The sequence below is a fragment of the Entelurus aequoreus genome, linkage group LG27, assembly GCF_033978785.1.
Source record: "Entelurus aequoreus isolate RoL-2023_Sb linkage group LG27, RoL_Eaeq_v1.1, whole genome shotgun sequence".
NCBI lineage: Eukaryota > Metazoa > Chordata > Actinopteri > Syngnathiformes > Syngnathidae > Entelurus > Entelurus aequoreus.
The window spans coordinates 460519-483653 of NC_084757.1; the positions used below are offsets into that span (position 1 = coordinate 460519).

At 40.1% G+C, this 23135-nt stretch overlaps 1 protein-coding gene across 3 annotated transcripts in view; it reads right to left on the bottom strand.

The window, feature by feature from the left end:
- The window catches only part of LOC133644686 (rootletin-like), a 145077-nt gene that overhangs the window by 4374 nt on the left and 117568 nt on the right, over nt 1-23135 (bottom strand). For 2 of the 3 annotated variants that reach the window (XM_062039376.1, XM_062039375.1), the window contains 8 exons: nt 21843-22002; nt 21607-21774; nt 18309-18654; nt 18138-18241; nt 15559-15705; nt 12837-12986; nt 10714-10896; nt 2329-2451 (listed from right to left, as the gene is read on the bottom strand). In XM_062039376.1, the coding sequence (XP_061895360.1) occupies nt 2329-2451; nt 10714-10896; nt 12837-12986; nt 15559-15705; nt 18138-18241; nt 18309-18654; nt 21607-21774; nt 21843-22002 (1381 nt within the window). The remainder of the gene's footprint in view (nt 1-2328; nt 2452-10713; nt 10897-12836; nt 12987-15558; nt 15706-18137; nt 18242-18308; nt 18655-21606; nt 21775-21842; nt 22003-23135) is intronic. The other variant, XM_062039377.1, reaches the window with a different exon arrangement.

Sequence of the window (23135 nt, forward strand, 5' to 3'; positions counted from 1 at the left end):
TAAATACATTTTGATTTAATTTTTCATTTTAGCTTCTGTTTTTTCGACGAAGAATATTTGTGAAATATTTCTTCAAACTTATTACGATTAAAATTCAAAAAATTTATTCTGGCAAATTTAGAAAATCTGTAGAATTAAATTTTGAATCTTATTTCAAAGTCTTTTGAATTTCTTTTAAAATGTTTGTTCTGGGAAATCTAGAAGAAATAATGATTAGTCTTTGTTAGAAATATAGCTTGGTCCAATTTGTTATATATTCTTACAAAGTGCAGATTGGATTTTAACCTATTTAAAACATGTCATCAAAATTCTAAAATTAATCTTAATCAGGAAAAATTACTAATGATGTTCCATAAATTATTTTTTTAATTTTTTCAAAAAGATTCGAATTAGCTAGTTTTTCTCTTCTTTTTTTCGGTTGAATTTTGAATTTTAAAGAGTCGAAATTAAAGATAAACTATGTTTCAAAATTTAATTGTCATTTTTTTTCGTGTTTTTTCCTCTTTTAAACCGTTCAATTAAGTGTAAATATCATTAATTATTAATAATAACAGAGTTAAAGGTAAATTGAGCAAATTGGCTATTTCTGGCAATTTATTTAAGTGTGTATCAAACTGGTAGCCCTTCGCATTAATCACTACCCAAGAAGTAGCTCTTGCTTTCAAAAAGGTTGGTGACCCCTGCCTTAAAGGCACTGCCTTTGCGTGCCGGCCCAGTCACATAATATCTACGGCTTTTCACACACACAAGCGAATGCAAGGCATACTTGGTCAACAGCCATACAGGTCACACTGAGGGTGGACGTATAAACAACTTTAACACTGTTACAAATATGCGCCACACTGTGAACCCACACCAAACAAGAATGACAAACACATTTCGGGAGAACATCCGCACCGTAACACAACATAAACACAACAGAACAAATACCCAGAACCCCTTGCAGCACTAACTCTTCCGGGACGCTACAATTTACACCTTCCGCTACCCCTAACCCCGCCCCCCAACCCCACCCACCTCAACCTCCGCATGCTCTTCTCAGGGAGAGCATGTCCCAAATTCCAAGCTGCTGTTTTGAGGCATTTTAAAATAAATAATGCACTTTGTGACTTCAATAATAAATATGGCAGTGCCATGTTGGCATTTTTCTTACATAACTTGAGTTGATTTATTGTGGAAAACCTTGTTACATTGTTTAATGCATCCAGCGGGACATCACAACAAAATCAGGCATAATAATGTATTAATTCCACGACTGTATATATCGGTATCGGTTGATATCGGAATCGGTAATTAAGAGTTGGATAATATTGGAATATCGGATATCGGCAAAAAAGCCATTATCGGACATCTCTACTTATTATATAATCTTCATTTGAGTTCTAGTGTGTGTAGGGATGTCCGATAATGGCTTTTTGCCGATATCCGATATTGTCCAACTCTTTAATTACCGATACCGATATCAACCGATACCGATATATACAGTCGTGGAATTAACACATTATTATGCCTAATTTGGAGGTATGGTGAAGATAATGTCCTTTTAAAAAAATGTATAAAATAAAATAAGATGAATAATTCAAAAACATTTTCTTGAATAAAAAAAGAAAGTAAAACAATATAAAAACAGTTACATAGAAAGTAGTAATTAATGAAAATGAGTAAAATTAACTGTTAAAGGTTAGTACTATTAGTGGAGCAGCATGTGTGCTTACGGACTGTATCCCTTGCAGACTGTATTGATATATATTGATATATAATATATTAATAACAGAAAGAAACAACCCTTTTGTGTGAATGAGTGTAAATGGGGGAGGGAGGTTTTTTTGGGTTGGTGCACTAATTGTAAGTGTATCTTGTGTTTTTTATGTTGATTTAATAAAAAAATAAAAAATAAAATAAAATAAAATAAAAACGATACCGATAATAAAAAAAACGATACTGATAATTTCCGATATTATATTTTAAAGCATTTATCGGCCGATAATATCAGCCTGGTTGTGTGTACATGTGTGTTTATTTTAAAGATATATTTATTTTACTGGTGTTCCAACTAGCCTGTGCATAAAAGTGCTATATAAAAAAAAGTTTGATTGATTTAGCTCATTAGCGTCCTTCTTGGACAGTTTGGAGGGGGGCGGAGCCAGCCAGGGATGTAGTCTCCATAACGTGCTGGAGTGGAAAGTTCATTCTTTCACTGTGCAAGCACAATAAAATAGTATTTTATAGTTGTATTGACTTAGCTGCAGCTATTTTGGGGTCGGTGCATCTGCCCTTCTTTCATCATTTCACTTTGGGAGCAATCGACTCCAGCGGTTCGGGCCTGACCTGCAGCGCCGTCACCTGGTCCTGCCTCTCCGCCAGCTGGCGCTCCATCCCGGCCTGCACCTGGCCCGCCTGCTCCGTCCTCAGACTCTCCGCCTCCTGCGTCCTCAGACTGTCCGCCTGCGCCTGACAACACATCACGTAGCGCAAATCAGGTGATGACAACGACATTTATCTCTTTCACGCACCATTTCACCACACACGTGTGTGTGTGTGTGTGTGTGAGCGCTGCAAATATCCTCATGATCATGTCCAATAACAATATTACATACACATGTGCACCATCACACATGTAGTCGCGGTCAAAAGTGTACATACACTTGTAAAGAACATGATGTCATGGCTGTCTTGAGTTTCCAATCATTTCTACAACTCTTATTATTTTGTGATGTAGTGATTGGAGCACATACTTGTTGCTCACAAAAATTGAGCTGTTTGGCCACAATACCCAGCAATATGTTTGGAGGAGAAAAGGTGAGACTTTTAACCCCAGGAACACCAAGCCTACCGTCAAGCATGGTGGTGGTAGTATTTGCTGCCAATGGAACTGGTGCTTTACAGAGAGTAAATGGGACAATGAAAAAGGAGGATTATGTCACGACCAGAACAGGACTCTGAACACAGATCAGGGCCGGCCCGTGGCATAGGCCGTATAGGCAAATGCTAAGGGCGCCGTCCATCAGGGGGCGCCACGGCGGTGCCACAAATGTTGGAGAAAAAAAATAATATATTTAAAAAATTAAAAAAAATAAAAAAAGTTGGTACTATTATTTCTAAATACAAAAAATAATCCCACGTTAATTAAAATGTAAAGTAAAGCCTATTTAATAGAAATATTATTTGTTACAACATTACGCCCCCTCCACCCCCGTGGGTGCGCCCCCTCCCTTCCCGTATCATGACTCTTTTTGGACGTCACCACACCAAAAAAATCAACACAAGATGTCAAAACGGCCAAAACTGTCAGGTGCCCAGGGAAGAAAAAAGAGAAAAGAAGAGGAGAAACGAGAAAAAGACAGAGGTAGCAGGTAGGTAACGTTAGCCTACATGAAATTATTTGTCTGTTACAGAATGTGATAGTAACCTGGCTTTTTAGCATTAAGCTAATGTTACATGATTCGGCAATTGCTAATCAATAAATAGCTAGTTCTGTTTTAACGTCGGGTTAATATTGTGGAGGGGGCTAAATTGTTATGGAAAATAATAATGTAACGTTAGGTAATTACAGTACTCCCTGGTGTACAGTCATTTGTAAGTCATTCTAGTTAATGCAATATTAAAAAGCACAAATAGAGAACTCTGGGATGCCCTTTTTTTGTAATATAGTTGTTAAAGTCATACTGGTTTGATATCTTGTTTTGTGCAGTGCCTTATTTATATTGTATTTTTTATTTATTTTATGCAACTTGTTGACACGTTTTATTTTGTGTTTATGTATGTAAAAAATATTGTATTTCATATATTCATTTTTTATGTTTTGTATTCATTTATTTATTCTTTTTTTTTTAATCTTGTTAACTATTCTGATTGTTAATTTGCTTTCTTTAAGTAAAAAAAAAACGTCAAAGACAAAGCTATTCGGTTTCTTGTGAGTATATACACTTCACTACCGATGTGGGGGGGGCGCGACACCTAAAATCTTGCCTAGGGCGCCAGATTGGTTAGGGCCGGGCCTGACACAGACGCAGGATTTTCAGAAACATATATTTATTCTGAACAGGGAAGGGGTCCAAAACGCGTGAAACAAAACAGGCTATCAAAACAGATCTGATCTGACCACTTAACTAACAAAAATAATAACAACTCAAAACGCTCCGGCTATGGAGGGAAAAAAGGGCTAAGAACAAAACTACTAAATATAACAAAAATCGCTCCAACGGAGGCAATACTAGGAAGCTAATCTTACCTGACAAAAGGCTACAAACAAAGAATCTCCCGTGGTTCAAAAGGTACAAAAAACGTGGCAATGGCTGAAGACAAGACTGTGGCAAAGGAACTCTGGAGGTACGCACAAGAAGATAGGAAAACACTCTGGCACAGGACAGAAGGAAGTCGAGACATTTATACACACGAGGGAGGGTGACACAGGTGGGCACAATCAGGCAATCAGGAAAGACATCAGACCACCGATTCTGACCTTTCAACCATCCACACTACTCTTCCCATATATCACACGCAAAACAAGTTTTCCCTTTACCCAAATCCCGGTTTTCCTTGAATTTCTGGTAGCTTTCTCCCCATTGACAATGAATGGGAAATATACAATCAATTGCTTTTCCCACATTTCTCATCCGATTAGTATCAAAACGTTCGCCTCCCCCATATAATTTTTTTTTTTTTTTACCAGATTACCCAAAATTTACCATTTTTTCGGGACATTTTATGCCCCTTAAAAATGAATCGAACTTTTTTCAAACCCACATTTCTCACCCGATTCGAACCGTTCGAGTATCAAAACGTTCGCCTCCCCCCATATAACTTTTTTTTTTTTTTTACCAGATTACCCAAAATGTACCTTTTTTTCGGGACATTTTATGCCCCTTAAAAATGAATCGAACTTTTTTCAAACCCACATTTCTCACCCGATTCGAACCGTTCGAGTATCAAAACGTTCGCCTCCCCCATATAATTTTTTTTTTTTTTTTTACCAGATTACCCAAAATTTACCTTTTTTTCGGGACATTTTCTGCCCCTTAAAAATTAATCAAACTTTTTTCAAACCCACATTTCTCACCCGATTCGAACCGTTCGAGTATCAAAACGTTCGCCTCACCCATATATATATATATTTTTTTTTTTACCAGATTACCTAAAATGTACCTTTTTTTCGGGACATTTTCTGCCCCTTAAAAATGAATCAACCTTTTTTCAAACCCACATTTCTCACCCGATTCGAACCGTTCAAGTATCAAAACGTTCGGCTCTCCCAAATAATTTTTTTTTTTTTACCAGATTACCCAAAATTTACCTTTTTTTCGGGACATTTTCTGCCCCTTAAAAATGAATCGAACTTTTTTCAAACCCACATTTCTCACCCGATTCGAACCGTTCCAACATCCACACACTCCACTCACCTTGGACAATCAAACTACCATTTTCCAAGTTCAAAACAATTTCCAGGAATTCACGATTTTCCAAAGCCCTATTTTCACCTCTTCCTGGAAAGTTTTCACAGTGCACATTCTCAACTGTTTTTGACCATTGCACCTTTAAAACAATCATCTTAGTTGGGACAACAAAGGTTTCCTTTTTTTTCTCCGTACAAATTCCCAATTTTCCTGAAATTCCAGGAATTTCTAAATACCCATTCTCAATTATTACATCAACATTTTTCAACAGTTCCCAAAAATGATTACACCAACACATTCATATCATCGAGGACAATTGTGCTACTATCAATATTTTTTAAAATTCATGGTTTTATCGAAATTTCCAAATTTCCAGGAAATTCCCATTCAAATTAATGGACGTATTTATAGTTCTATAATGCCCTAAATTCTCAAAATGTTGCACCGTTTTTAAACCCGATTCCGACCTTTCAACCATCCACACTACTCTTCCCATATATCCAACGCAAAACATGTTTTCCCTTTACCCAAATCCCGGTTTTCCCTGAATTTCTGGTAGTTTTCTCCCCATTGACAATGAATGGGAAATATACAATCGATTGCTTTTCCCACATTTCTCATCCGATTAGTATCAAAACGTTCACCTCCCCCATATAATTTTTTTTTTTTTTTACCAGATTACCCAAAATTTACCTTTTTTTCGGGACATTTTCTGCCCCTTAAAAATGAATCGAACTTTTTTCAAACCCACATTTCTCACCCGATTCGAACCGTTCCAACATCCACACACTCCACTCACCTTGGACAATCAAAACTACCATTTTCCAAGTTCAAAACAATTTCCAGGAATTTCCAATTTTCACCTCTTTCTGGAAAGTTTTCACAGTGCACATTTTCAACCGTTTTTGACCATTGCACCTTTAAAACAACTTTTGTTGCCCCAACTAAGATGATTAACTTTTTTTTTTTCCGTACAAATTCCCAATTTTCCTGAAATTCCAGGAATTTGGAGATACCCCTTCTCAATTCTAATTGTTATTATATCAACATTTTTCAGCAGATTCCAAAAATTATTACACCAACACATTCATATCATCGAGGACAATTGTGCTAGTATCAATATTTTCACAAATTCATGGTTTTATCGAAATTTCCAAATTTCCAGGAAATTCCCATTCAAATGAATGGATGTATTTATAGTTCTATAATGCCCTAAATTCTCAAAATTTTGCACCGTTTTTAAACCCGATTCCGACCTTCAACCATCCACACTACTCTTCCCATATATCCAACGCAAAACATGTTTTCCCTTTACTCAAATTCTGGTTTTCCCTGAATTCCCGGTAGTTTTCTCCCCATTGACAATGAATGGGCAATATACAATCGATTGTTCTTCTCACACTTCTAATCCGATTTGAACCGTTCAAGTATCAAAACGTTCGGCTCTCCCAAATTATTTTTATTTTTTTTACCAGATTACCCAAAATTTCCCTTTTTTTCGGGACATTTTTTGCCCGTTAAAAATGAATTGTACATTTTTCAAACCTACATCCACACACTCCACTCACCTTGGACAACCAAACTACCATTTTCCAAGTTCAAAACAATTTCCAGGAATTCACGATTTTCCAAAGCCCTATTTTCACCTCTTCCCGGAAAGTTTTCACAGTGCACATTTTCAACCGTTTTTGACCATTGCACCTTTAAAACAATCATCTTAGTTGGGACAACAAAAGTTAACTTTTTTTTTTTTTCCGTACAAATTCCCAGTTTTCCTGAAATTCCAGGAATTTCGGAATACCCATTCTCAATTCCAACTGTTATTACATCAACATTTTTCAACACATTCCAAAAATTATTACACCAACACATTCATATCATCGAGGACAATTGTGCTAGTATCAATATTTTCAAAAATTCATGGTTTTATCGAAATTTTCAAATTTCCAGGAAATTCCCATTCAAATTAATGGACGTATTTATAGTTCTATAATGCCCTAAATTCTCAAAATGTTGCACCGTTTTTAAACCCCATTCCGACCTTTCAACCATCCACACTACTCTTCCCATATATCCAACGCAAAACATGTTTTCCCTTTACTAAAATCCCGGTTTTCCCTGAATTTCCGGTAGTTTTTTCCCCATTGACAATGAATGGGAAATATACAATCGATTGTTTTTCCCACATTTCTCATCCGATTTGAACCGTTCGAGTATCAAAACGTTCGGCTCTCCCAAATAATTTAATTTTTTTTACCAGATTACCCCAAATTTCCCTTTTTTTCGGGACATTTTTTGCCCGTTAAAAATGAATCGAACATTTTTCAAACCCACATCCACACACTCCACTCACCTTGGACAATCAAACTACCATTTTCCAAGTTCAAAACAATTTCCAGGAATTCACGATTTTCCAAAGCCCTATTTTCACCTCTTCCCGGAAAGTTTTCACAGTGCACATTTTCAACCGTTTTTGACCATTGCACCTTTAAAACAATCATCCTAGTTGGGACAACAAAGGTTTCCTTTTTTTTCTCCGTACAAATTCCCAATTTTCCTGAAATTCCAGGAATTTCTAAATACTCATTCTCAATTCTAACTGTTATTACATCAACATTTTACGACAGATCCCAAAAATTATTACACCAACACATTCATATCATCGAGGACAATTGTGCTAATATCAATATTGTCACAAATTCATAGTTTTCCTGAAATTTCCAGGAAATTCCCATTCAAATGAATGGATGTATTTATAGTTCTATAATGAATAAAATTCATCAACCATCCACACTACTCTTCCCATAAATCAAACGCAAAACATGTTTTCCCTTTACTCAAATCCCGGTTTTCCCTGAATTTACGGTAGTTTTTTCCCCATTGACAATGAATGGGAAATATACAATCGATTGTTTTTCCCACATTTCTAATCCGATTTGAACCGTTCGAGTATCAAAACGTTCGGCTCTCCCAAATAATTTTTATTTTTTTACCAGATTACCCAAAATTTCCCTTTTTTTCGGGACATTTTTTGCCCTTAAAAAATGAATCGAACATTTTTCAAACCCACATCCACACACTCCACTCACCTTGGACAATCAAACTACCATTTTCCAAGTTCAAAACAATTTCCAGGAATTCACGATTTTCCAAAGCCCTATTTTCACCTCTTCCCGGAAAGTTTTCACAGTGCACATTTTCAACCGTTTTTGACCATTGCACCTTTAAAACAATCATCCTAGTTGGGACAACAAAGGTTTCCTTTTTTTTCTCCGTACAAATTCCCAATTTTCCTGAAATTCCAGGAATTTGGAAATACTCATTCTCAATTCTAACTGTTGTTACATCAACATTTTACAACAGATCCCAAAAATTATTACACCAACACATTCATATCATCGAGGACAATTGTGCTACTATCAATATTGTCACAAATTCATAGTTTTCCTGACATTTCCAGGAAATTCCCATTCAAATGAATGGACGTATTTATAGTTCTACAATACCCTAAATTCTCAAAATTGTGCATCGTTTTTAAACCCGATTCCGACCTTTCAACCTTCCACACACACTACTCTTCCCATATATCCAACGTAAAACATGTTTTCCCTTTACTCAAATCCCGGTATTCCCTGAATTTCCGGTAGTTTTCTTTCTCCCCATTGACAATGAATGGGAAATATACAATCAATTGTTTTTCCCACATTTCTAATCCGATTTGAACCGTTCCAACATCCACACACTCCACTCACCTTGGACAATCAAAACTACCATTTTCCAAGTTCAAAACAATTTCCAGGAATTTCCAATTTTCACCTCTTTCTGGAAAGTTTTCACAGTGCACATTTTCAACCGTTTTTGACCATTGCACCTTTAAAACAACTTTTGTTGCCCCAACTAAGATGATTAACTTTTTTTTTTCCATACAAATTCCAAATTTTCCTGAAATTCCAGGAATTTGGAGATACCCCTTCTCAATTCTAATTGTTATTATATCAACATTTTTCAGCAGATTCCAAAAATTATTACACCAACACATTCATATCATCGAGGACAATTGTGCTAGTATCAATATTTTCACAAATTCATGGTTTTATCGAAATTTCCAAATTTCCAGGAAATTCCCATTCAAATGAATGGATGTATTTATAGTTCTATAATGCCCTAAATTCTCAAAATTTTGCACCGTTTTTAAACCCGATTCCGACCTTCAACCATCCACACTACTCTTCCCATATATCCAACGCAAAACATGTTTTCCCTTTACTCAAATTCTGGTTTTCCCTGAATTTCCGGTAGTTTTCTCCCCATTGACAATGACTGGGCAATATACAATCGATTGTTCTTCTCACATTTCTAATCCGATTTGAACCGTTCAAGTATCAAAATGTTCGGCTCTCCCAAATAATTTTTATTTTTTTACCAGATTACCCAAAATGTCCCTTTTTTTCGGGACATTTTTTGTCCGTTAAAAATGAATTGTACATTTTTCAAACCTACATCCACACACTCCACTCACCTTGGACAATCAAACTACCATTTTCCAAGTTCAAAACAATTTCCAGGAATTCACGATTTTCCAAAGCCCTATTTTCACCTCTTCCCGGAAAGTTTTCACAGTGCACATTTTCAACCGTTTTGGACCATTGCACCTTTAAAACAATCATCTTAGTTGGGACAACAAAGGTTTCCTTTTTTTTCTCCGTACAAATTCCCAATTTTCCTGAAATTCCAGGAATTTCTAAATACCCATTCTCAATTCTAACTGTTGTTACATCAACATTTTACAACAGATCCCGAAAATTATTACACCAACACATTCATATCATCGAGGACAATTGTGCTACTATCAATATTGTCACAAATTCATAGTTTTCCTGACATTTCCAGGAATTTCCCATTCAAATGAATGGACGTATTTATACTTCTACAGTGCCCTAAATTCTCAACGTTTTGCATCGTTTTTAAACCCGTTTCCGACCTTTCAACCTTCCACACACACTACTCTTCCCATATATCCAACGCAAAACATGTTTTCCCTTTACTCAAATCCCGGTTTCCCCTGAATTTCCAATAGTTCTCTCCCCACTGAAAATGAATGGGCAATATACAATGGACTGCATATTCCACATTTCTCATCCGATTTGAAGCGTTCCAACATCCACACACTCCACTCACCCTGCACATTCAAACATTTCAGTTCCAGTCACACGTATCAGCAGTTTCCCCGTGGCATTCTAGTTATTATTATTATTATGATGAATCCATGAGGTGGCGAAGGAGCGTGAAAGGGTTAGTATGATGTCCCAGGCGCTCTCACCTTCTCCAGCGTCTTCCTGAGGGCACTTTTGTCTTTTCCCAGCCGCACCAGCACTTTCTCCACGTCGGCCTTCTCCTGCTGCATCTTGTGCAGAGAACCTTGGAGATGTTCCACTTTGCTCTCCAGCTGATCGGCGCTCTCCCGCGCCGTGGCCTCTGCCTCTTCTTGCCGCCGCTTCAGACTCTGTGGCGGTAAAACGTAGAGCTTAGAGGTACAATTGTTGGGGAGCATATTTGGCATTTGGCAAGGTATCGGCCTTTTTGATTTCAGTACGTACATAGCAGTATTTATCCATCCATCCATCCATTTTCTACCGCTTATCCCCTTCGGGGTCGCGGGGGGTGCTGGAGCCTATCTCAGCTACAATCGGGCGGAAGGCAGGGTACACCCTGGACAAGTCGCCACCTCATCACAGGGCCAACACAGATAGACAGACAACATTCACACTCACATTCACACACTAGGGACCATTTAGTGTTGCCAATCAACCTATCCCCAGGTGCATGTCTTTGGAGGTGGGAGGGGCCTATCCCCAGGTGCATGTCTTTGGAGGTGGGAGGGGCCTATCCCCAGGTGCGTGTCTTTGGAGGTGGGAGGAAGCCGGAGTACCCGGAGGGAACCCACGCAGTCACGGGGAGAACATGCAAATGAGGCAGACGCACTAACCCCTCTACCCCCGTGCTGCCCCTGATAGCAGTATGTAGAATAAAAACCAATAAAGTAGATAAACAATAACCACTGCAGGAGAAAAGTTACCTTTTGTTGGAGCCCAATTATCATTTTTAAATTCATTTAAGAATTTAAAAAAAATACTCTCATTGTCAATAATTCTCCCCAAATATGTTTTGAAATCTGACCGGGTATTTTTTTTTTAGTTCTTGTGAGAATTCTTCACCGGTCTGCTTTCCCTGCGGCGCTCACGTGGCAACACCCCGCCCCCTTTTCCTCCCTCCTGCGTCGCCGGTCTACAATACGACTCCTCTGCTTACCTGCCAAAACTTCCAATTTTCGCCGGGGAAATCCAGTTTTTGTCCTTCTTCGATAAAGCCGCCGTCGCAACACTCGGCGCGTCATTAAAGGGGCGTGGCCATGACTAAATCAATCCGTTTACTGACTTATAATATTCATCTTTAAATAACTTTTTACTGCAAATGAATATCGGCTCCGAATACCGGTTATCGGCATTCTTGACTACTGGTAATTGGTATCGGTATCAGCCTTGAAAAAAACGTATCGGTCAATCTCTAGTAAAACACAAGTGATCGGGATTCTCCAGTGCCACATCATTAGGTACAGTCACTACTAGGGATGTCTGATAATGGCTTTTTTGCCGATATCCGATATTGTCCAACTCTTAATTACCGATACCGATATATACAGTCGTGGAATTAACACATTATTATGCCTAATTTGGACAACCAGGTATGGTGAAGATAAGCTCCTTTTTAAAAAAAATTATTAAATAAAATAAGATAAATAAATTAAAAACATTTTCTTGAATAAAAAAGAAAGTAAAACAATATAAAAACAGTTACATAGAAACTAGTAATTAATGAAAATGAGTAAAATTAACTGTTTAAGGTTAGTACTATTAGTGGAGCAGCAGCACGCACAATCATGTGTGCTTACGGACTGTATCCCTTGCAGACTGTATTGATATATATTGATATATAATGTAGGAACCAGAATATTAATAACAGAAACAAACAACCCTTTTGTGTGAATGAGTGTAAATGGGGGGGGGGGGGGGGGGGGGAGGTTTTTTTGGGTTGGTGCACTGATTGTAAGTGTATCTTGTGTTTTTTATGTTGATTTGATTAAAAAAAACAAAAACAAAACAAACAAAAAAAACGATACCAATAATTTAAAAAAACGATACAGATAATTTCCGATATTATATTTTAAAGCATTTATCGGCTGATAATATCGGACATCTCTAGTCAGTACATTGTGTCCCTCAAGGGTTGGAATTGTGGGTTAAATCACCAAAAATGATTCCCGGGCGCGGCCACCGCTGCTGCTCACTGCTCCCCTCACCGAGGGTGATGGGTCAAATGCGGAGAATAATTTCGCCACACCTAGTGTGACAATCATGGGTACTTTAACTTGAACTACCGACTCACCTGATGCAGCGTCTGCTTGTGTTCCTCCAGGGCAGAATTCCGCAGCTCGGAGTCCTCGTGGGCTCGTTGAAGAGTCTGGGCCCGCTCTGTTAGCGAGTGGTTCAGCGTCTTGCTCTCCGAAAGGGCGTCTCGGGTTTTATCCAGACGGTCCTGACATTTGAAAGAGTCAGCAGGACGTCATGTTCGTGGTTCAAGTCTCAGGCCAGGGGTGTCCAAAGTGCTGCCCCAACTGGCCCTTTGCAGCCTGGAGCTACATTTTTAACCGCCTGCTACACAATAGTTAGCACTCTAGTATTAGCATGCTAGCTTTTTTTTTGTGCTAATTTTGCAGGTATACACCTCGGCGTCAAATGTTTTGTTACTTGATGAATGATACCCGTTGCTTTTTCAAAGCTCATTTTGTAGCTTTATTTTGGTACTTGATGGATGCTAACATTTGTATGCTAGCGTTATTTTGAGCAAATTTTTCAGCTAATTTAACCTCAGCGTCAAATATTTTGACGAATGATACCTGTTAGCATTTTGTATGTAAAGCACTTTGAGTCTCTATGGAAAAGCACTATATAAATGTAATTCACAATTCAACACATTAGCATTTTATACAAATCTTTCAGGTACTCACCTCAGAGTAATATAATTTGGTATTTGACGCACATACAGTTTTAGCATGCTAACTTTTTAGGTAATTTAACAGGTATACACATCAGCGTCAAATATTTTGATGAATGATACCTGTTAGCATGCTAATGTTAATAAACGTTAGAATGCTAGCATTTTGTATGTAAAGCACTTTGAGTCTCCAGGGAAAAGCACTATGTATCGTATTTTCTGCACTATAAAGGCGCACCGGATTATAAGGCGCGCCTTCAATGAATGGCCTATTTTAAAACGTTGTTCATATATAAGGCGCACTGCATTATAAGGCGCATAGAATAGACCAGGGGTCACCAACCTTTTTGAAACCAAGAGCTACTTCTTGGGTAGTGATTAATGCGAAGGGCTACCAGTTTGATACACACTTAAATAAATTGCCAGAAATAGCCAATTTGCTCAATTTACCTTTAACTATATGTTATTATTAATAATTAATGATATTTACACTTAATTGAACGGTTTAAAAGAGGAGAAAACACCAAAAAAAAAATGACGATTAAAATTTGAAGCATAGTTTATCTTCAATTTCGACTCTTTAAAATTCAAAATTCAACCGAAAAAAAGAAGAGAAAAACTAGCTAATTTGAATCTTTTTGAAAAAATTTAAAAAAGAATTTACGGATCATTAGTAATTTTTCCTGATTAAGATTAATTTTAGAATTTTGATGACATGTTTTAAATAGGTTAAAATCCAATCTACACTTTGTTAGAATATATAACAAATTGGACCAAGCTATATTTCTAACAAAGACTAATCATTATTTCTTCTAGATTTTCCAGAACAAAAATTTTAAAAGAAATTCAAAAGACTTTGAAATAAGATTTAAATTTGATTCTACAGATTTTCTAGATTTGCCAGAATAATTTTTTTGAATTTTAATCATAATAAGTTTGAAGAAATATTTCACAAATATTCTTTGTCGAAAAAACAGAAGCTAAAATGAAGAATTAAATTAATTTTTTTTTATTATTCTTTACAATAAAAAAAATAAATTTACTTGAACATTGATTTACATTGTCAGGAAAGAAGAGGAAGGAATTTAAAAGGTAAAAAGGTATATGTATTTAAAAATCCTAAAATCATTTTTAAGGTTGTATTTTTTCTCTAAAATTGTCTTTCTGAAAGTTATATGAAGCTAAGTAAAAAAAATAATGAATTTATTTAAACAAGTGAAGACCAAGTCTTTAAAATATTTTCTTGGATTTTCAAATTCTATTTGAGTTTTGTCTCTCTTAGAATTAAAAATGTCGGACAAAGCTAGACCAGCTTGCTAGTAAATAAATAACATTTAAAAAACAGAGGGTGCTATTTGAGCTATTTTTAGAACAGGCCAGCGGGCTACTCATCTGGTCCTTACGGGCTACCTGGTGCCCGCGGGCACCGCGTTGGTGACCCCTGGAATAGACGCTACAGTAGAGGCTGGGGTTACGTTATGCATCCCGTAGTTGCGAGACCTGTTGTGGCTCAATATTGGTGCATATATAAGGCGCACCGGATTATAAGGCGCACTGTCAGCTTTTGAGAAAATTGGAGGTTTTTAGGTGCGCCTTATAGCGCGGAAAATACGGTAAATGTAATTCACAATTCACACATTAGCATTTTAAACAATCAATAGTAATATAGTTTGGTACTTGACACATGTACAGTTAGCATTTTAGCATGCTAACATTAGCATGCTAACCTTTTTTTTTTTTTTAGCCAATTTAACAGGTATATAACCTCAGCGTCATATATTTTGGTATTTCACTATTGCTAACTGTAAGCGTGCTATTGTTTGCATGTTAGCATTTAACTGTTAGTATGCTAGCCTTTTTTTTTTTTGCGCATTTCGCTCATATTTTTTGTTACTTGGCGCGATCTGGCCAGCATGCTAACTGTTAGCATTTCGGTTGGGCTTTAGCTCGTCAGCAGTCACACAAAACTTGTTTAAAAATCGCATTTTCTAGTTGTTGGAAAAAAATCGATTTATATTGTACCAGTTTTGAAGGTGAAAACGTCCAAAATGGCCCCCGCGTCCTCTGTTTTGCCAGTTTGGGCACACCTGTTCCAAACCACGATGACGAGTACCTGCAGGAGGCGTCGGTCGTGCTCGCTGGCCGTCAGTGCTCTCTGCAGCTGTCCTATCTGCTCCTGCAGCTTGGCCTCGCTGCCCCGATGCTCGCCGAGCGTGGTGGACAGCTTGTGCACCTGCTCTTCCAGCAGCAGGCTGTGAATCTTTGGGCATCAAACCATTCGATTGGATTCTTGGTGGTAACGATTCGATTCAGAATCGATTCTCAATTTAAAAAATCAGTTCTTCGATGAACTACATTCCTCCATACAATTAACAGCTCTCATGAATGTCTACATTACCTCAAATAAAACAGGTTTTGTTGAATACAATCCTAGCCAAACATTTAATAAAGTCAAATACAAATGAGATGTATCTTTCCTAAAGTAAATGTGTACAGCAGATATATGATCCTGGGCTTCTTAAGCCAGTTCAAACCTGCGTTCCGGGCCAGAACCTAGCGACCTGTTCCAGTACAGTAAGCCAAATATCTCTAGCTCTATGCACACACTCTCTCTCTGTGTTTCTCCCCCTTTGTGTTCATTTGTCTCGTGTCCCTTGTCGTCATCCAGCAGCGTTCCTCCGTTCCCGCGCCACGAGCTGTGTGTCTCGTCTCCCCGTGTTCCCCTCTGGTTCCCTGGCTGCCTCTTGGATCTCGACCCCCCCCCTGGACACGGACTACCTCCGAGCTTGCCTTGCCCCCTTGGACTTGCGCACCTCGATCAACACTTCCGGTAACACTCGACATTTAATTTCTACACATAGTCGCACGCATACACATTTTGGATTAGTTTTCACACTCCATATTACAAACCCCGTTTCCATATGAGTTGGGAAATTGTGTTAGATGTAAATATAAACGGAATACAATGATTTGCAAATCATTTTCAACCCATATTCAGTTGAATATACTACAAAGACAACATATTTGATGTTCAAACTCATAAACATTTTTTTTTGTGCAAATAATCATTAACTTTAGAATTTGATGGCAGCAACACGTGACAAAGAAGTTGGGAAAGGTGGCAATAAAGACTGATAAAGTTGAGGAATGCTCATCAAACACTTATTTGGAACATCCCACAGGTGTGCAGGCTAATTGGGAACAGGTGGGTGCCATGATTGGGTATAAAAGTAGATTCCATGAAATGCTCAGTCATTCACAAACAAGGATGGGGGCGAGGGTCACCACTTTGTCAACAAATGCCTGAGCAAATTGTTGAACAGTTTAAGAAAAACCTTTCTCAAGCAGCTATTGCAAGGAATTTAGGGATTTCACCATCTACGCTCCGTAATATCATCAAAGGGTTCAGAGAATCTGGAGAAATCACTGCACGTAAGCAGCTAAGCCTGTGACCTTTGATCCGTCAGGTTGTACTGCATCAACAAGCGACAGTGTGTAAAGGATATCACCACATGGGCTCAGGAACACTTCAGAAACCCACTGTCAGTAACTACAGTTGGTCGCTACATCTGTATGTGCAAGTTAAACTCTCCTATGCAAGGCGAAAACCGTTTATCAACAACACCCAGAAACGCCGTCAATTAGCTGGGCCTGAGCTCATCTAAGATGGACTGATACAAAGTGGAAAAGTGTTCTGTGGTCTGACGAGTCCACATTTCAAATTGTTTTTGGAAACTGTGGACGTCGTGTCCTCCGGACCAAAGAGGAAAAGAACCATCCGGATTGTTATAGGTGCAGAGTGTAAAAGGCAGCATGTGTGATGGTATGGGGGTGTATTAGTGCCCAAGACATGGGTAACTTACACATCTGTGAAGGCACCATTAATGCTGAAAGGTACATACAGGTTTTGTAGCAACATATGTTGCCATCCAAGCAACGTTACCATGGACGCCCCTGCTTATTTCAGAAAGACAATGCCAAGACACGTGTTACATCAACGTGGCTTCATTGTAAAAGAGAGCGGGTACTAGACTGGCCTGCCTGTAGTCCAGACCTGTCTCCCATTGAAAATGTGTGGCGCATTATGAAGCCTAAAATAGCAGAAGGGAGACCCCCGGACTGTTGAACAACTTAAGCTGTACATCAAGCAAGAATGGGAAAGAATTCCACCTGAGACGCTTCAAAAATGTGTCTCCTCAGTTCCCAGACGTTTACTGAGTGTTGTTCAAAGGAAAGGCCATGTAACACAGTGGTGAACATGCCCTTTCCCAACTACTTTGGCACGTGTTGCAGCCATGAAATTCTAAGTTAATTATTATTTGCAAAAAAAAATAAAGTTTATGAGTTTGAACATCAAATATGTTGTCTTTGTAGCATATTCAACTGAATATGGGTTGAAAAGGACTTGCAAATCATTGTATTCCGTTTATATTTACATCTAACACCATTTCCCAACTCATATGGAAACGGGGTTTGTATTATATATATATTCATAAATAGATCTAACTATGTCCCTGCATTCTGTGCCGTCTTCTAACAGAAAGGAACGTACCGAGGAGAAAAAGTTCTCCCTCTTTCAATTCACCAACATTGCAAGTTCTCTCTCTTCTAGATGTTGTCCTGGTTTGGAAGGTGAAAAGCAGCAAAATGCTTTGATGTGTCAGTGGAAACATCTGCTGCTACAAAACCTACCTTCTCTCTCTGCGCGTCCCTCACTTCTCGCTGCAGCTCCAGGAGGCCGGCCTGGACGCAGTCCAAGTCCAGTTCTTGCTCCTCAGCAGGAGTCGGACGGTGTCCTGAGCAGAGAGCATGTAAACCTCCTGACAGCAGAGTGTAAACCAGCAGGAGGACTTAGAGACCAACCCGGGAGATGTTTCCTCCTGGGAGACCGTGCCCCTGCGTCCATGCCCACAGTGCGGCGCAGCGCGGAGCGCAGAGTGGACAGTTTGTGGTCCAGGTCTCTACGCTGGTGCTCACACTCTCCCAGCTGGTGCTCCAGGGTCTGGACGGCAGCCTGGGCGTGCTCGAGCCGAGCGCTGAGCTGGCCGCTCTGCATGGCGGCGTCCTCCAGCGCTCTCTGCAGCCTCACGGTGACCTCTTGGTGCTTCTGGTCGCGGACCTGCTGCTCAGCTTCCGTGGCCTGCAGGAGCTCCCGGCTGTGACGCTCCCGCTCCTCCAGCTCCGTCACACGTCTCTGCAGAGCTGAGACCTGCAGCAGTCACGGGAAGATGGACGCTTAGATCCACTTTTTAGATCTAAAGTTGGTGTTCTCCATACGATCTTTGCTTGCGATGCAACACCACACATAGATTTACACATGATCATGGGACTGTCTGCCCGATATTAGCATCAGCATTATTTTGAGACCAATGTAATCACAATATAAACTAAATTGCCAAAAGTATGGTGGCCACCCATCCAAATGATGAGAATCAGGTGTCCTAATCACAGGTGTATAAAATCCAGCACTTAGGCATGGAGACTGTTTCTACTAACATTTGTGAAAGAATGGGCCGCTCTCAGTGATTTCCAGCGTGGAACTGTCATAGGATGCCACCTGTGCATCAAATCCAGTTGTGAAATTTCTGTTTCCAAGGACTCCGCCCACTTGTACCGGACTGTGGGTCTTCAGATTCATGCACAATGTTTCCAAGGACTCCGCCCACTTGTACCTGACTGTGGGTCTTCAGATTCATGCACAATGTTTCCAAGGACTCCGCCCACTTGTACCTGACTGTGGGTCTTCAGATTCATGCACAATGTTTCCAAGGACTCCGCCCACTTGTACCGGACTGTGGGTCTTCAGATTCATGCACAATGTTTCCAAGGACTCCGCCCACTTGTACCTGACTGTGGGTCTTCAGATTCATGCACAATGTTTCCAAGGACTCCGCCCACTTGTACCTGACTGTGGGTCTTCAGATTCATGCACAATGTTTCCAAGGACTCCGCCCACTTGTACCTGACTGTGGGTCTTCAGATTCATGCACAATGTTTCCAAGGACTCCGCCCACTTGTACCTGACTGTGGGTCTTCAGATTCATGCACAATGTTTCCAAGGACTCCGCCCACTTGTACCTGACTGTGGGTCTTCAGATTCATGCACAATGTTTCCAAGGACTCCGCCCACTTGTACCTGACTGTGGGACCTCAGATTCATGCACAATGTTTCCAAGGACTCCGCCCACTTGTACCTGACTGTGGGTCTTCAGATTCATGCACAATGTTTCCAAGGACTCCGCCCACTTGTACCTGACTGTGGGTCTTCAGATTCATGCACAATGTTTCCAAGGACTCCGCCCACTTGTACCGGACTGTGGGTCTTCAGATTCATGCACAATGTTTCCAAGGACTCCGCCCACTTGTACCTGACTGTGGGTCTTCAGATTCATGCACAATGTTTCCAAGGACTCCGCCCACTTGTACCAGACTGTGGGTCTTCAGATTCATGCACAATGTTTCCAAGGACTCCGCCCACTTGTACCTGACTGTGGGTCTTCAGATTCATGCACAATGTTTCCAAGGACTCCGCCCACTTGTACCGGACTGTGGGTCTTCAGATTCATGCACAATGTTTCCAAGGACTCCGCCCACTTGTACCTGACTGTGGGTCTTCAGATTCATGCACAATGTTTCCAAGGACTCCGCCCACTTGTACCAGACTGTGGGTCTTCAGATTCATGCACAATGTTTCCAAGGACTCCGCCCACTTGTACCGGACTGTGGGTCTTCAGATTCATGCACAATGTTTCCAAGGACTCCGCCCACTTGTACCTGACTGTGGGTCTTCAGATTCATGCACAATGTTTCCAAGGACTCCGCCCACTTGTACCTGACTGTGGGTCTTCAGATTCATGCACAATGTTTCCAAGGACTCCGCCCACTTGTACCTGACTGTGGGTCTTCAGATTCATGCATAATGTTTCCAAGGACTCCGCCCACTTGTACCTGACTGTGGTCTTCAGATTCATGCATAATGTTTCCAAGGACTCCGCCCACTTGTACCTGACTGTGGTCCTTCAGATTCATGCACAATGTTTCCAAGGACTCCGCCCACTTGTACCTGACTGTGGGTCTTCAGATTCATGCACAATGTTTCCAAGGACTCCGCCCACTTGTACCTGACTGTGGGTCTTCAGATTCATGCACAATGTTTCCAAGGACTCCGCCCACTTGTACCTGACTGTGGGTCCTCAGATTCATGCACAATGTTTCCAAGGACTCCGCCCACTTGTACCTGACTGTGGGTCTTCAGATTCATGCACAATGTTTCCAAGGACTCCGCCCACTTGTACCTGACTGTGGGTCTTCAGATTCATGCACAATGTTTCCAAGGACTCCGCCCACTTGTACCTGACTGTGGGTCTTCAGATTCATGCACAATGTTTCCAAGGACTCCGCCCACTTGTACCTGACTGTGGTCTTCAGATTCATGCACAATGTTTCCAAGGACTCCGCCCACTTGTACCTGACTGTGGGTCTTCAGATTCATGCACAATGTTTCCAAGGACTCCGCCCACTTGTACCTGACTGTGGGTCTTCAGATTCATGCACAATGTTTCCAAGGACTCCGCCCACTTGTACCTGACTGTGGGTCTTCAGATTCATGCACAATGTTTCCAAGGACTCCGCCCACTTGTACCTGACTGTGGGTCTTCAGATTCATGCACAATGTTTCCAAGGACTCCGCCCACTTGTACCTGACTGTGGGTCCTCAGATTCATGCATAATGTTTCCAAGGACTCCGCCCACTTGTACCTGACTGTGTTCTTCAGATTCATGCACAATGTTTCCAAGGACTCCGCCCACTTGTACCTGACTGTGGGTCTTCAGATTCATGCACAATGTTTCCAAGGACTCCGCCCACTTGTACCTGACTGTGGGTCCTCAGATTCATGCATAATGTTTCCAAGGACTCCGCCCACTTGTACCTGACTGTGTTCTTCAGATTCATGCACAATGTTTCCAAGGACTCCGCCCACTTGTACCTGACTGTGGGTCTTCAGATTCATGCACAATGTTTCCAAGGACTCCGCCCACTTGTACCTGACTGTGGTCTTCAGATTCATGCACAATGTTTCCAAGGACTCCGCCCACTTGTACCTGACTGTGGGTCCTCAGATTCATGCATAATGTTTCCAAGGACTCCGCCCACTTGTACCTGACTGTGCGCCGCGCCCCTGGCGGTCTGGCACTCCGACACGGTCTGCTTTAGACTGCAGGACTGGTGACGCGCCTCCTCCTCCTTCTGCTCCTGCTGACAAAGCCGAGCCTGCATGTTCTGCAGCTCCTGCTTCTGACGGCTCTTCTCCCCTTCCAGTGCTTTCACCTGCACACCAAAAGTAAAAATGGCGTGACACGTCAGGTCAGGACCGCCAAGAGGGTCGCTGTGCCGACCTGTCGGCGCAGGTCCTGCAGTCCTCTGCGGGCCTGCAGCCGGGACTTCTCCAGCTCCCTCATGCTGCTCCTCAGAGTGGACACCTCCTCGTGCATGGAGCGTTTGTGTTCCTCCAAGATGGAGGCTTTCTGCTCCTTCTCCTCCACCGCTCGCCTTAAACTGCACAACCAGGGCACGTTCACGCGTATACCGACAAGAAAGACAAGTGGTTTGAATGTGTCTAATATAAACGACCAAACTAAACACGTCTCCTTGTCTTCATTTTACATTTTTATGAAGCTTATTTCTTTAAATGTAGAACAGGTGTCCCCAAACTTTGAAACGGGAGCCACATTGGCTTAAAAAGAGACCAAAGGACTACAGGTCCATCCCAACATGTCTGTTTGGTAAGTGGCTCATCACCAAATGTTGGCATAAACCCTTTGCTCTCTTTGGCACACTACTATATATACTACACCCACGTAGTGAGTACTAAACAATTTTGTGGAATAGCCTTCATTTCTAAAAACAAGAATAGGCTGTCGAGTTTCAGATGAAAGTTCTCTTTTTCTGGCCATTTTGAGCGTTTAATTGACCCCACAAATGTGATGCTCCAGAAACTCAATCTGCTCAAAGGAATAATAATAATAATACCTGGGATTTATATAGCGCTTTTCTAAGTACCCAAAGTCGCTTTACATGTTAAAAACCCATCATTCATTCACACCTGGTGGTGGTAAGCTACTTTCGTAGCCACAAAGGCCAGTTTTGTAGCTTCTGTAACGAGCTAAACTGTTTTCGGATGTGTGAACATGATTGCACATCATCAATTAGCCTTCTGAGCCAATGAGCAAACACATTGTACCATTAGAACACTGGAGTGATAGTTGCTGGAAATGGGCCTCTATACACCTATGTAGATATTGCACCAAAAAGCAGACATTTGCAGCTAGAATAGTCATTTACCACATTAGCAATGTATAGAGTGTATTTCTTTAAAGTTAAGACTAGTTTAAAGTTATCTTCATTGAAAAATAAGGACAATGTGACCCCAAACTTTTGAACGGTAGTGTATGTATATACATATGTATGTATATATACATACATATATATATATATATATACACATATATATATATATATATATATATATATATATATATATATATATATATATATATATATATGTGTATATATATATATATGTGTATATGTATATATATGTATGTATATGTGTGTGTGTGTGTATGTATATATATATAATGTGTGTATATATATATATATATATATATATATATATATATATATATATA